The sequence below is a fragment of the Athene cunicularia genome (genome assembly GCF_003259725.1).
Source record: "Athene cunicularia isolate RWA chromosome 6 unlocalized genomic scaffold, athCun1 chr6_part2, whole genome shotgun sequence".
NCBI classification, from domain to species: Eukaryota; Metazoa; Chordata; class Aves; order Strigiformes; family Strigidae; genus Athene; species Athene cunicularia.
Window position 1 is genome coordinate 6,442,584 of NW_020799106.1, and position 13,273 is coordinate 6,455,856.

Sequence of the window (13,273 nt, forward strand, 5' to 3'; positions counted from 1 at the left end):
AGCTTTGATGTCAGTCCAATAGGGAAGCTGCCTGAAAGATCAGGTATTTGTAGGTGTTTAAAAAGTAAGTGAAACTGTTGCCTTCCTGATTTTATAGTCCGTGACTATAACACGCCTGTGGGAGCTCTGCTGATGGAGAGGTGTTGGTGGGAAGCCAGGGTGACCGACTGCTTGCCCTGAGCAAGTGTATTGCAGCGGTGCTGGCAACATCAGGGCTCACCATCTGCACGCAGTAAGGAGAGACTGGCTGGTCCCCACCCGATGTGTGACAGAGCTGAGGAAGAGGATTTAGTCTCTAGTGCCCAAGAGAGGACCAGACCTACTGTGTCTGAAACTTAACGATGAGGTCTTGACACCTTTGTTGGAAGCCTTGTACAGGCTATCCTGGCTAAGTCACATTTGAAGACAAATAAACATATTTTCAAATATCATGTTCTTGTATTATCTAGCTTTAATGCATTTTTTGGTCGTCTTACAATGCAACTCTGTTTCAGATTGTGATAAAAACCTAAATATGTGGGAGTAGGACTGTCTAGCTTTTTTCTTTTTTTTAATTCAGTGGTATATTGTACTGCTCCATTCAGTGGTATATTGTAGTGTTCCATATTGTGTTAGTCTTTGTGGTTTATGGATAAGATTGACAAAGATGGCTTTGTATTTCATACAGTTTAGTAAAAAATTTAAGCGCTCTGCTAAGATCTTTAATGTAGGGATATATTTTGAAAAATCTCATTGCTTCCTCCACTAAGAACACAGTTTATTTTCATCGCTTTCTTCTAATCTTACTTTGTGGGGTGGGAAACATTTTATATACTGACACGTGACTGGAGTAACCATCCTAACCCATGTATATGTGTGCCTTTGTGATGTACTTTTATGTACCTCCGTTCTGGGTTTTGGCAATACATTTTCTGCATTGCTTTCAAGGTAACTTAAAATTGCAGTGGATCTGTTGTCTCAGGATTATTATTTCCTTCTAGTGGTTATTTTCCTCTTAATCCATCTTCTTTATTGTTTGTGTAGAACACCTAAAATATTCCTCCTCCTGTGAAAATGTACTGCTATTTCTTCTACATAGGTAGGTCTTCTACAGGTAGAAAGACGTGCTGCTATTTCTTCTACCATAGGTCTTCTACAGGTAGAAAGACGTGAGAAATCGTGTTCTACACCAGAGATCAGTGTGTGGTGCTGTCCCAGTCCTGCTTGCTGATGGACACTCTCTGGGCAGCAGTATTTCTTACTCTTCCAGGCCTTATGCGTCCCAGAGAAGAGTAACGCATTATGTCTTTCTTACGCTTCTCTAAGAATAAACAAAATGATTCTTCCAGGTGATACGGAGAAGTAGCGATGAGGAGAAGTTGCTGTGCTTGGTACGTCAGCGTGCAGGACACCACTGTCAAACTGCCGTCATCGTGATTCTCATACTGGCCTGGGAAGGGATCCCTCATCTCCTGGCTGATACGCTGTACAAAGAACTGACACAGAGTCTCAGAAAATACGGCTGTCCCACCAGCCGTAGGTGTGCGTTAAATGAAGAGTAAGTTACTTCAATAGTAAATTATTGTTGCGTTGCCTGTTGAATGTTCTGTAATAAATAACTTGAGAACTCAATAGTTCAACTATTAAAATAAATACACAAAAGCTCATTTAAAACTACAAGCCACTAGGTGTCATTTCAGTATAAAACTTAGTTCCTGGCTTCTCCTAGAGATCAGGCTCGAAGTGATAGTTGTACAGACTGCACGCAGGGAAAGGGGTGGCACTGAACTTCTCTCCTGGCTTTGCATGTGCTGCCCGAAGACACAGTCAGTGTGCCCTTTGCACACAGGGCCATGCTGAAGAGCTGCTAAGAAGGTGTTATGTGACTTTTCTAAATAAACAAGATGGAACACTCCAAAGTAGGATTGTCCTCTCTCTGCCTCTGAGAGGAATTTAGTTTGTCTAGACCATATATTGCAGCTGAGGCTCTGGAGCAGTGCTGTCTTTGGGCTGATTTTTGTGTAGCCCACATTTAACAGACTCTAGCTGTACAGTCACATAGAATCTAATGTTTGTGTTCTCAAAGAGTTGGGCTGAGGAGAGTTGTTCCACTTGGAAAGTTATATCAGTTTGGAACTAATGGTACAGTTGCACATAACAAAATAGATACTGGATTTAAGGGTAAACTTTCAGAGCAGTGCTATTTTCCTGGATGAAAATTTTATGCAGCTGGAGAAGTCAAAACCCAAGTAGCATGGGTATGTTTATATAGCTATAGCTGAGTGTTACGTATTTCGCAGAAGTGAGGCTTTGGGGAGTTGAGATTGGCTTTAGGGGGGAAAAAAAGACAATCCTCTACACATGAATATTTCCTTAACAGAAAAGATCTGATTAAATTGTATATTTTATAAATTCCAGTGTTGTTATGCTATGTATTATAAAAGAAATAGCAAATAGCATTGACCTAACAATGAGTTGTCAGCTGACTTGACGTCTTTATTTCATAGTCGTAGTTGTGCATGTCAAGGACTTGATCCCGAAACTTGTGGAGCATCATTCTCATTTGGCTGTTCATGGAGTATGTATTTCAATGGCTGTAAATTTGCCAGAAGCAAAAACCCCAGGAAATTTAGGCTTCTCACAGATGACCCTAAACAAGTAAGATTCCTTTTATTTATTTTATTGGGTTTTTCCCTCAAAATACTTATTCTGATGAATTTCAGAATTAGAAATTAAATGTATGGATATCCACCCCATCTCCCACACCGTAGATTGCATAGCTTATCACACAGGCCCCCAATTAAATGTTTTGTAACTCTAGTATTTATCATTTTTCCACCATACAAAAACTGAGTATTGTTTACTATGTATTTAAATACCCTAAAATGATCCTTAAATGTTTTTCTGTATGCATATTTAGCTCCACTGTGTAACTCTTTATGAAATGTTAATTCTTTGTTAAGTATAAAATATAGCTAAAGGTTTTTCTAAGCACCAAGCCTGCACCTCAGAGATTCAGTCCTTTTGCCTTGTCATAGAAAACATTGTACCCTGGGTTGCACTGCTTTCACACTGTCTGACCAGCTGACAACCTGGTGTTCTGTCTGCAACCTAGAATAAACTGTTTTTTCTGTGGACAGCATGTTTTTCAAACACGCTTGAAGGAATGAATACACTGAAATATGATGCAATGGAATGTAATTGCTGCTTATGAGCATTAGTGATGACATAAAACTGAGATAGCACAGAAAATATGGTGACGTGAAGCAACAAACCTCTAAAAAAAACCCCACAAAAAACAAATTTGTTTTTTACATTGGAAATATTTTCATGAAGAAGGAATAAAAGTGTTGTAAACTGATAACTGCTGCCGGGTGAACATACATTCCTCAGGGTAACTCAGAATTGCCTTGTGGGGTGACTGTAGATGTCTCTAACCTCACTCCCCTGTGGAACTCTCGGGTAAAAGCATCATGCCTTTCCTAGCACATCTGGCATGCTTTAAGAGACACATGCTATAGGGCAGTCACTTACCCACTTCTCCATTTGGGTTACCATGCTGATAATCTTTCTCAGCTTCTCAGCCTGAACTCCACTGCTGTCAGCTACAGGAAAGACCGAGCTGGTTGAAGTCCAGACAGTAGTAGAGGTATTCTTGCATTTTTTAATGTGTAATACATGCAATGTGAAACAGTAATTGTTTCTTGGGAGAAAGAGGTGTCCCTTGCTTCAATGGAGCTAAATATTCCTCCCAAGCCCTAATTTTTTTCCTGAAACAGTTGATGAAGCATCTTTCCTGCTTATGTGCATAAATGCAAACCCCTCAATCTCCTCCGAGTTGTGCTGTCCACTCACATTGTGGGTATTCACAAACTTTATTAGAGCTTGAAGTGGGGGGTTCTGCCTCAGCAGGGTAGGGCACACACAGCCCTGCTGCCACCCTTCTCACTGAGTATGTGACTACGGCAGTACGAGCTGAAAACAGCTCTGCATGTCTCAAATGTCTCAAGGGGGAATTTGTTTTATAAATTTCCGGTTTATAGAAAAATGTTTACTGGACATTCCTTCATTTTAGGAATCTTGTTCCCCTTCTCCTTTGTCCTCTTCCATTCTCCATGATCTTGTGTTTTCAGGTTCTCCCCTTGCGTAGTGCTGTGCACGGAGCACTCTGCACGTGTTTGCTCTGTAGGTTCCCAATGCTTTTAAATAACATCAGCTGGGGAGTCGCCAAAGGCAGCAATCTCCATATGCACTGGCTAATGAAGTGCTGGGCTGTGCCAGGCCTCTTGCAGGACAGCTCAGATGGATCTGTCTGGGATCAGAACACGCTCTGGGAGGCTGCCAGCTCTGGCGGTGGCAGCGCTTCCTCCGCGCCGGCGAAACGGCCCCCCCGAGCCCCGTCCAGACGCTCAGTCAGGCACAGCAGCATTCACTGCAGCCTCTAGAAATGATGCCCCACTCACGAGAGCGGCCTGGCGTTGCCTGTTCACTGGACAGGAAACCTGCAGGTTTTTGAAGAGAATGCCTCCTACCGCAGGGTAAAAGCAGTTGCATAAAAGAGAAGATTACTTAACCAGGACATTCTCTAGATGTGTGATCTAAAAGCACATTCCTTTATTTCCCTTTTTCTGTGGAAGCTGTTTTAAAGCCTCCCTGGGTTTTGCAGCGGAGAGGGGATGAGGGTGACACAGCACACAGGTACCTCGTGTGCCTGCAAGGGAAGCCACTGTGCAGAGCCTCCAGCTGTAGGTGACAGTGGTGCTTGGGCAGTTGCAGTCTGCACCCAGGTTGTCAGTGCATCTCAAACAAGTGAAATGACCGGTAAATAATTTTTCTCTTCATTTGGTTTTGTCATTAATTTTTCTAGCAGATACTTCTTTTAGCTAAATATTGGATATTGATGATTTTGCAGATGACATAAAGCTAGGAGGTATAGCAAATTAAGAAGATGATAGTTCGAAGTCCAGAAAGATTTGGATCATTTGAGGCACTGGATGGAGTGAGATGAGGTTAAGGGTGTAATATACCTAGGTAAGAATAGTACATAGGATAGATAATTAAGGATGTGTTAACCTTCAACGCAGTTCAGAAAAACCTGTAGTGATCAACAGTTAATAAACTGGCTGTAGTATGAGTTAAAAATATGGTAGCATTTTGTAATGTAACATCACACTGAGAAATGTGAAAGTATCCTTACGTGTTTATATACATTGATGTTTACAATCTGTGGTGATAAGTGGTTTGTGGGTTTTTTTTTTTAAACAAAATAAAATAAGCTGTTATTTTTTGCCACTATACAGCATGCAAAACTGAAGCTGCGGTTGTCTCTCAAAGCCTGGCCCTTGGAGGAAAACAAAGTAGGGAGTATGTCACCACCCTTTTCTTTCCCAGTTGGGTGGTGATTTTCCTGAAAAACCAAAAATTGAGGAAAAGAATTTAGGAATTGTTTCTCTACGTAAGAGCTTAAATGTTACACTGCCATAAAAGCCCACCTAGCTTCTTCCATGTTTATATGGCTTACACCAAGGAAAGGAATATTACTTCCTAATCTAGTCTTGAGTTTTGCACCTCCAAAGAACAAAGGAGTTACTAAATGTTCTTAATAAGGTAGAAATGTACCTCTTTCCCTGAGAGTTGAAATTAACATTACATGCTATTGGGAGTTACTCATATAATTCAAAGAAATAGAAGACAGAAACCTAGGATTCTTTTAGCAGGGCTGCATCAACATAAATTAAGGCCCATAAGTAAAACACTAAAAGACTTGGGTCTTCATCTCCACTCAGCATGTGGGATAATTTGTCTCTTCCAGGTGTACTTCTCTAGCTTGTGTGGAACACAGCTCATTCCTCAACTATGTATCAGAAGGGGGAAATGATGCAGAAATTAGTTCCTTGTGTTCTGGGTTTCTTTGCCCTAGCAGATATCCTCTATTGTTACTTGGTTGACTTGGTATATTTAACAATTTTGGTATTTTAGTCATGCAGAAATAGACTATTTATGATTGGGGGCAAAAGGCAGCAAAACCTAAGTCAGATTAATAAAATATAACATAGAGGTGGGCTTCCATAACTTCACCAAGTTGTCAGGCATCTCTAAATGGGATTAGTTTCTTTTAAAGCAAATCGCAGCGCTCTGAATGTTGTCTTTCTCTGCAGGAGGAACTTCTTGAAAATAATTTGCAAACTTTAGCTACTGATGTGGCTCCGGTTTATAAAAAGCTTGCTCCTGAAGCTTTCCAGAACCAGGTAGGTCTGTGACATCCAACTAGTGTAGCTGTAGCTCTGAACAGGCAGCACAGTTTGAAAACAAGACAAAACCCCAAAGTATGTGCATGGGCAGAAGCCACAGACCTCGGCGATGTGGTGAATCCCTTTGCTTACTTACAGTGGTTGGTTCATTTGGATAGTTTTAAAATACTGCACCTTTTTTATTCAGCTGGTGGTTACGTTATGCCCTGAGCTGTGCACATGTAAAAGGCTTACAGATAATACTGTAAGAAAGATGGTTTTAGTATTTAAAGATGTTTTGACTCTGACCAAGCTGGTTATCTCACTGATATCCCATCCTGAGTGTTGCATGTTTCATAGGAAAATATGTGTTTTCCTGCTTCCCGATCGTTCTTACTGGCTGCAGCTCCTCAGTCACAAGTGCAGTTGTGGCTCACGGGGTTCCAAGTCACTCACTTTCAGTCCCAAGTACCTGTAGTTTATTTTACTTTTAGGTGGAAAATGAACACATGGGCCCAGACTGTCGGCTCGGATCCAAGGACGGGAGGCCTTTCTCTGGTGTGACAGCTTGCATAGATTTCTGTGCCCATGCCCACAAGGACACACATAACATGCACAATGGAAGCACTGTGGTACGTACACAGGATTTTCTCATTTCTGCTCTTTACTGTCCTGATTGCTGTGTGTTTTAAAATGCTGCTTCATTTAGTTGGGTACATTTGCATGAAGGTTTTCAAGGTATCATGAAATAAATTGCACGTTGCTATTTATACATTCGCATGTTATTTGCATATATTTATTACTGGTCTACAGAGGACATGCGAATAAGGTATGGGAGGGATCTTTCCTAGAAAATACCTTAATTCTTTTAAGACACCCGGCCCCTTTGGAGAGAGTTGGCCGTAGGCCAGATGAGCTATTCACGGTAGAGGTTTGATGTTCAAAGGCAAATCATTATCTGAGCAAGGAGCTGTACAGACCTCTGTGGAGGAAGAGCTAAACCAAACTGATTCATTATTAATTTACCTCCTTTGGGCTTGATTCTCAGCAAATTCACTTTTTTTTTTTTGCACTGTGCACTTAACCAAGCTTCATATTAGCATAGTTACTAGTCAGAAAGTAGAGTGTGATGTCGTGGTGAAGTCAGGTGACTATTATGATCTTTAAATCTCCATGTGACAGGAAAACCCACAGATGTGGGGGTTTTGGTGTGGTGGATTTACCAAACACCTGGTTGGATTGTGAGTGAGAAAATTAGTTGGGAGTTACTCAGTTAAGTGATCTTTCAGAAACTGAGACCACAGTCTTGAAGAAAGACAAGGTTAAAAGAGAAAAGATAAGACTGGCAATCTGTGGGGTTTTTGTAGCTAGAGCATTGCAGTGCTCTAAATAGCTAAGATGACTTCTTGTACATCAGTGGAGGTTAACACTTGAGAATAATTTCTCTATCAAAGGATGAATATCTGGGGGGAAAAAAAAAATCTATCTAAAATCTCTGCCTATTCTAGAAATGGTCTTTTTTTTTTAAATTTGGAAAATTGAATTATTATATTGCTGTGATTCAATAAAATGTTGCATTTACACATATACTTAGCATTTCACATTTGTATGTAACAGCAGTGAAAGGACTGGTACAATTGTTTCATATTAATTGTGTGCTTGTGTGGGGGGCAAATGGCTGTTAATTTAAAGTATAGAAGCAGGTCCTGGAATTCACCAGGAATGCCAGTCCTGGACAGACTTAATATATTTGTCTAGTGTTGAACACCACTTATATGTGGATATTCTATAAGAAAATGCTGAAAGGATATTTTGCAAAATATTAGTAAGATGCTATGAGTAAGCTCATGTGTAAGTACAGTCACTACGAAGCTTCTGAAGCGTAGCAATTCAAACCTCTTAAAGATCCCAAATTTGAAAGTGAGACTTCCTTTTCATGACAAACTGCATGGTATGCTACTTCTTAATGAAATTTAATTTAGGGATTCTGAAAGTAATAATATTTTGCTAAGTGATACATTGCCTCTTAACTTAAAGACAAAATGAAATGGAAACAGTCTGCTACTCACTGTGCCATACTGGATCACAGAAAAGTCGTAAGTTATGGCTAGAAGCAGCTGTAGGAAAAATTAGCCCTTTTTTTGAGGAATGTTTTGGAGAATAGTTCTACAAATGTATTTTTCTGTAATCATCTGATGTTATTTCAGCTTCAGATTATCCTTACTGGTGTTGATGCTTTATTTCTGTGGGTTGTAGATGGTGTGTTTGCAAGTAATTCTAAATCTAAGCAGCATGGGAAATTATGACCTGTGGAAGGTCATTGTATAGGCCAGACCTTACTGTCTTTCCATCATGTTCTGCCAAATTTTGTAAGTCTTGCAGAACATCATCAAATCATTATAGCTGCTGAAAACTATGCCTTGGAATCTGATTTCCATCAGATAGCTCACTCATACAAATAACTATTGCATACCTGATATTCTCTTTAGTTAGATTTGATACCTCTTTGTTTTAATATACTTGCAACAGAGGGTTGTATATAAATAGGAAATAGTTGCAGGTATGAACAGGCAATTGAATTGGGGTGTTTGGAAAGCGAATTAGAGTTCGGATTCCCCAATGATCTCTCTACAGTCTTCACGGTGAGAAGACACGTGTGGTGGATAGGACATACAGAGTTTGCTGTCTATTAGTCTATCCAGGTGTATAGTTAGTGGTACATATTGAACACCTCAAGTGAAATCTGATGTTGTTTTGCAAACAGGGTGATAGGACGTGGTGGGCTTTCTTCAGTCTAGGTCAGCCTGATGATGATCAACACTGAGGTTAAACTAGGGGTAAGAACACAAAAAGAAGTTACTACGTGTGATTCTAGCATCTGTCTGGTCACCTCCTGCATTCCCATCTAGTTCCTGAAGCTGCTTTAGCTTCCTACTTAGTTTGAAATATATCATGATTTCTTATAAATCACTGGTGATGATGGAGGAGTCATTTACATAACTGACATATTTTGTCTGTAAAACATAATACCTGCAAGTAATACATCAGACTGAGGTGACAGCTTTCATATAAATAATTGTTTTCTGATAATGTTGTAATAAACAGAATGAGAACAATTTGCACTGCCTTAAAAACCTCAAACATCCATAACTACTATTTTTCTCTTGTATTTTGTTTGATTTCTTCAAATGGTAGTCACACCTGACAGTTTAAAGTCAGTACAAACTGTACTTGTCATCTTGGACCTTGTTAGTGTTGTTAAAATTCCTTTCCTTCCTCCTTATTCCCAAACAGAATCTTCATTTGTAAAATCTAAAGTTTCTCTAGACTAAAAAGGTTAGAATAAATACCTCATAATGCTGCCAGCCCTTATCTATCTCCACTACTTACGGCATAAGTGACACCTTTTTATTTTCTCCCTTCAGTTGTTGCTGAATCACTTTTATCACAAATATGAATGGAATGGTGCACAGTGCACCAAAAGTAAAGGAAAACTAGAAATCTATTTGAATTATTTAAACCAGACACGGACATGAGTTCAGCAAAGCACTTAAATACTTAAATGAGTTTCACAATAAGCATGGAGTTTACCACATACATAATATATTCTCTAATGAGCTGCCAAGAACAATTTCCCTGCTCTGACTCTGCCACAATTTCAGAAAAGCATTCTTGTATTTTTCTGGGTATACCTGTTTTGATGATCAGCTGCATTATTTATATGTAACTCTGAAAATAAATGAGGCTGTCATTTTTGTTAGCCGTGGGAGGGAAAAAGGTCTTGGAAATGTCTTCTGTAGATACAAGACAGAATAGTACACCTTACCTTACGTAAATTGAGGATTACCGTGGGAAATTTGATTTGCTGATTATCTTTCCTGGATAGCAGAATCAAGCCCTGAATTTAGCAGAGGTGCTTTTTGGTAGAAAAGCTACAAATAAAAATGAATATTCCCTGTTTTCTCTGTAGTAGAATGAAAACACTTGGCAGTTCTACAGATGTGTAAAGTAACATGTTTATCTGAAAGAAGCAAGAGTAATTTCTGCCTACAAATTGAGGTTTTTAAGAACCTTTAAATCAATAAATGTACCATCCATTTTTACTCAGACTCTTGTCATCTTTTAACGTTCTCTGAAGGGCCGCTGATGGACGTTACAGCTGCATTGTTAGGGTGCAGTGTTCCTTGTAGATATGAAGCTAGACCGTAAATGAGCCACACACAGATAAAAGCTTTATAGTTATTAATGGGGTCTGTGAAATGTAAGTATTTTTCTTTCTTTATTGGATTAGCTGCAGAGGATTACCTTCTTTACATCTGTGTGAATCCATTCCAACCACTGACATAGAGCATCTCACAGTGACCGGAACAAAATGGTTAATGAAGACTTTGCTGATTCTGTAGCACATATATGGGTGGTTCTCATCCTTGCCCTTTTTGCTGGAGTTGAGGAAGGAGAGAGACTGCCTGCAATTATGTGTAATCATTGGTGCCACACAGTCTGTAGCAGGCACTGTGGAACAAGGGGAGGAAGATGCTTCAAGGGCAGCTGCAATATAAAATTCATTACTGGTAGCAGAACTAAGTAGTGTCAATCAGCCATCCATCAACAAACTGTTCCTGATTTATTAAAAAAAAAAATCCTCTGCTCTTCACTGTATTTCTGTAGTTATCGTTCATCAAGTCATGGGATATAGGTCCAGGCCTTTGCAGTAAATGACAGAAAGTCTTTGGTTAAATTACATTCTGACCATGCCCACAGATCACTTAGTGAGCTACACAGATGCTTAAATTGGTTCGGATTATAGCAAATAGAAGCTAAACCCCCCAGGGCTGTAAGGGAGGGATTTTTGTTACTGTTCTTCATATCGTGAAAATGGAGAAACATTAGAAGTTCACTCTGCTAATCTGTGAGCTCCCCGAGCGGGCAGTGTGCTGTCCCTGTGTTCCAGACCTGGTGTCCTCCCGCTGTGGAGGGTGGGCAAAAGGCAAATACGCTTGGGCCTCCTGTCTCTGGCTCTCGGGCACACTTGTTCAGGCTGCAACAGGCCAGTAAACCACACGGTTTGTCCCAGCTGAAAAGGAAAAGCATCGTTGTTTGTCTTTGTACTGGTAAGCTACGATGCAGCAGCACCTCCGAGTCCCAAGTGGCACCTTCTCTGCCTTCCGTCTGCAAAGGGGGACATGAGCACAGAAACTTGATTCCATCTTTCATGTTTAGAAGGGCTGTTTGAGTGCTTTGCCGAAACATGAATTTAAAACATCTGTTCATACGACATAGTGGAAAAGGCTCCATCACTGCTACGTGTGAAGTTCAAGAGGACAGAGGCAGATCAGAGAGTCCCAGAATAATGCGCTGTAGCTGTGTGGCTACAGATGTTTCTCTGGAGATCTGTGAAGGGAATTTCATTGAGTTCATGGGTGCATTTTTAGTTTAAAAGAAATAAAGTTTTACAAATATGCAGGTTTTACCATGGCATCACTAAACCCAGAATAGGTGTTGGTTTTGATCACCAAGCACACAAGAAACCTAAACAAACCATTTGGCCAACATTTTCTTTGGCTTTTGAGCATCCTGGATGATTTAGCTGCATGTTCTGGAAAAAGTATTTAGAGTAGCAGGATATGAGTTTCACTCTGTAAATAAGCTTTAACAGAGTCCATGATTTTCTCATGTTTGGGTTTAATTTTGGTCAGTTTGCAGCACAGGATCAGTACCAATGGAAAATACTGCTTTTAACTTCTCAGCAATGGCTGCTCTTTAAGTTTCTTAATGGAATATTTTGCACAGATTTGAATATTAGAGTGGCTTTTGAAACAGGTGTTTCTCATTTGAAGGATTACTTCAGCTGTAAATTGCTGGCTTATCTCTAGGGCCGTAATTTATAGCTTGTTTCCCCATAACAACTTTTCAGTTACCCACTTGCCACTGTGACCTTCCTTTTATGTTAAAATATATTATGGGGGACGCTGACCTTGAAATTTTACATGTTTTAAATTTGTTGCCATGGTATTTAGGCTGTAGGTGTATGAGTCTTCAGGTTTATAACATAATTTTTAATATACATTTCTTCATTTTATATATTTTAACTCCATATTTAATATATTGTGTGTGTTGGAGTTGATTATACTTTCACCATAATTCTGCCAGCTCTCATCTTCTTTAGTTCTTCAAAACAGTTCATTGGCTTTCTTGTTCTAAAAAGGGTGTTGGCTTTGTGATAGTGACAAATACTAATTTTTTCTTAAAATAAGTTTTCTTTCAACCAGTATGAGCAATGATTTTTTTATCTGCTTGTATGTCATCCACTTGGGCAAGCCTTGTGAAAATCTAGAGCTAATCTACCTTTGCCTAATTGTAAGTCAGATGAAAGATGATTATTAAAGATTTTTGAGTAAATCTTCTTATGGAAAAGAATAAGTTTAATAAATGTACAAGATCAGTTTTCCATGAAAGTGTCTGGGGAAATGCATGAAAATTTAGAACTGTAATTTGGATGAGGGTCTGTTTTCAAAATAAGCAAGATTGTGGATTGAATCTTCAATATTTGGACACTTTTCAGACTAGTGCATGGGTCCAGACACGTACAGGTTGGGCAGAATATTTGAAAAAAAGAGTGAGAATCGCACAGCTTCTGATGAGAACAAGTGGGAGCTGGACCCATCCGTGCTTATTTTATTACTGCTTTTGCCTTTAATTTAGAAGGGGAAGAAGTGCTGGGCTTTCTAAGAACAAGACATATTTAATTGTTCTCTCTCTACATCCCACCCTCTTTCACCCTTCCTGAGTAACTTGGAAACTGCTGGCAAGTTTTAACCAGATTTCACCAAACTTTCCAGAAACGGAATTATCTTAGAGATTTTAACCTTGTTCCAAGCTGTGAAATTTCACTGTTGAGTGGGAGGGACGGATCCAGGAGGCGGTGGGTGAATCCGCCGGGCCCTGCCTGCACGGGACAGGGAAGGGAGCAGGGGGAATGGCGCTGGGGTTGGGCGTGTGGGAGCGCGGGGACGGAGAAGTCCGTAGGGAACCAGGCGTCATTCGCTGCTCATGGAACAACTTGT

The 13,273-nt window shown here is 39.9% G+C and overlaps 1 protein-coding gene across 6 annotated transcripts in view; it reads left to right on the top strand.

The window, feature by feature from the left end:
• The window catches only part of TET1 (tet methylcytosine dioxygenase 1), a 65,659-nt gene that overhangs the window by 38,949 nt on the left and 13,437 nt on the right, over positions 1–13,273 (top strand). For all 6 annotated transcript variants that reach the window (XM_026851777.1, XM_026851779.1, XM_026851783.1 and 3 more), the window contains 4 exons: positions 1,329–1,537; positions 2,487–2,637; positions 6,138–6,227; positions 6,704–6,841. In XM_026851777.1, coding sequence (XP_026707578.1) covers positions 1,329–1,537; positions 2,487–2,637; positions 6,138–6,227; positions 6,704–6,841 — 588 coding nt within the window. The remainder of the gene's footprint in view (positions 1–1,328; positions 1,538–2,486; positions 2,638–6,137; positions 6,228–6,703; positions 6,842–13,273) is intronic.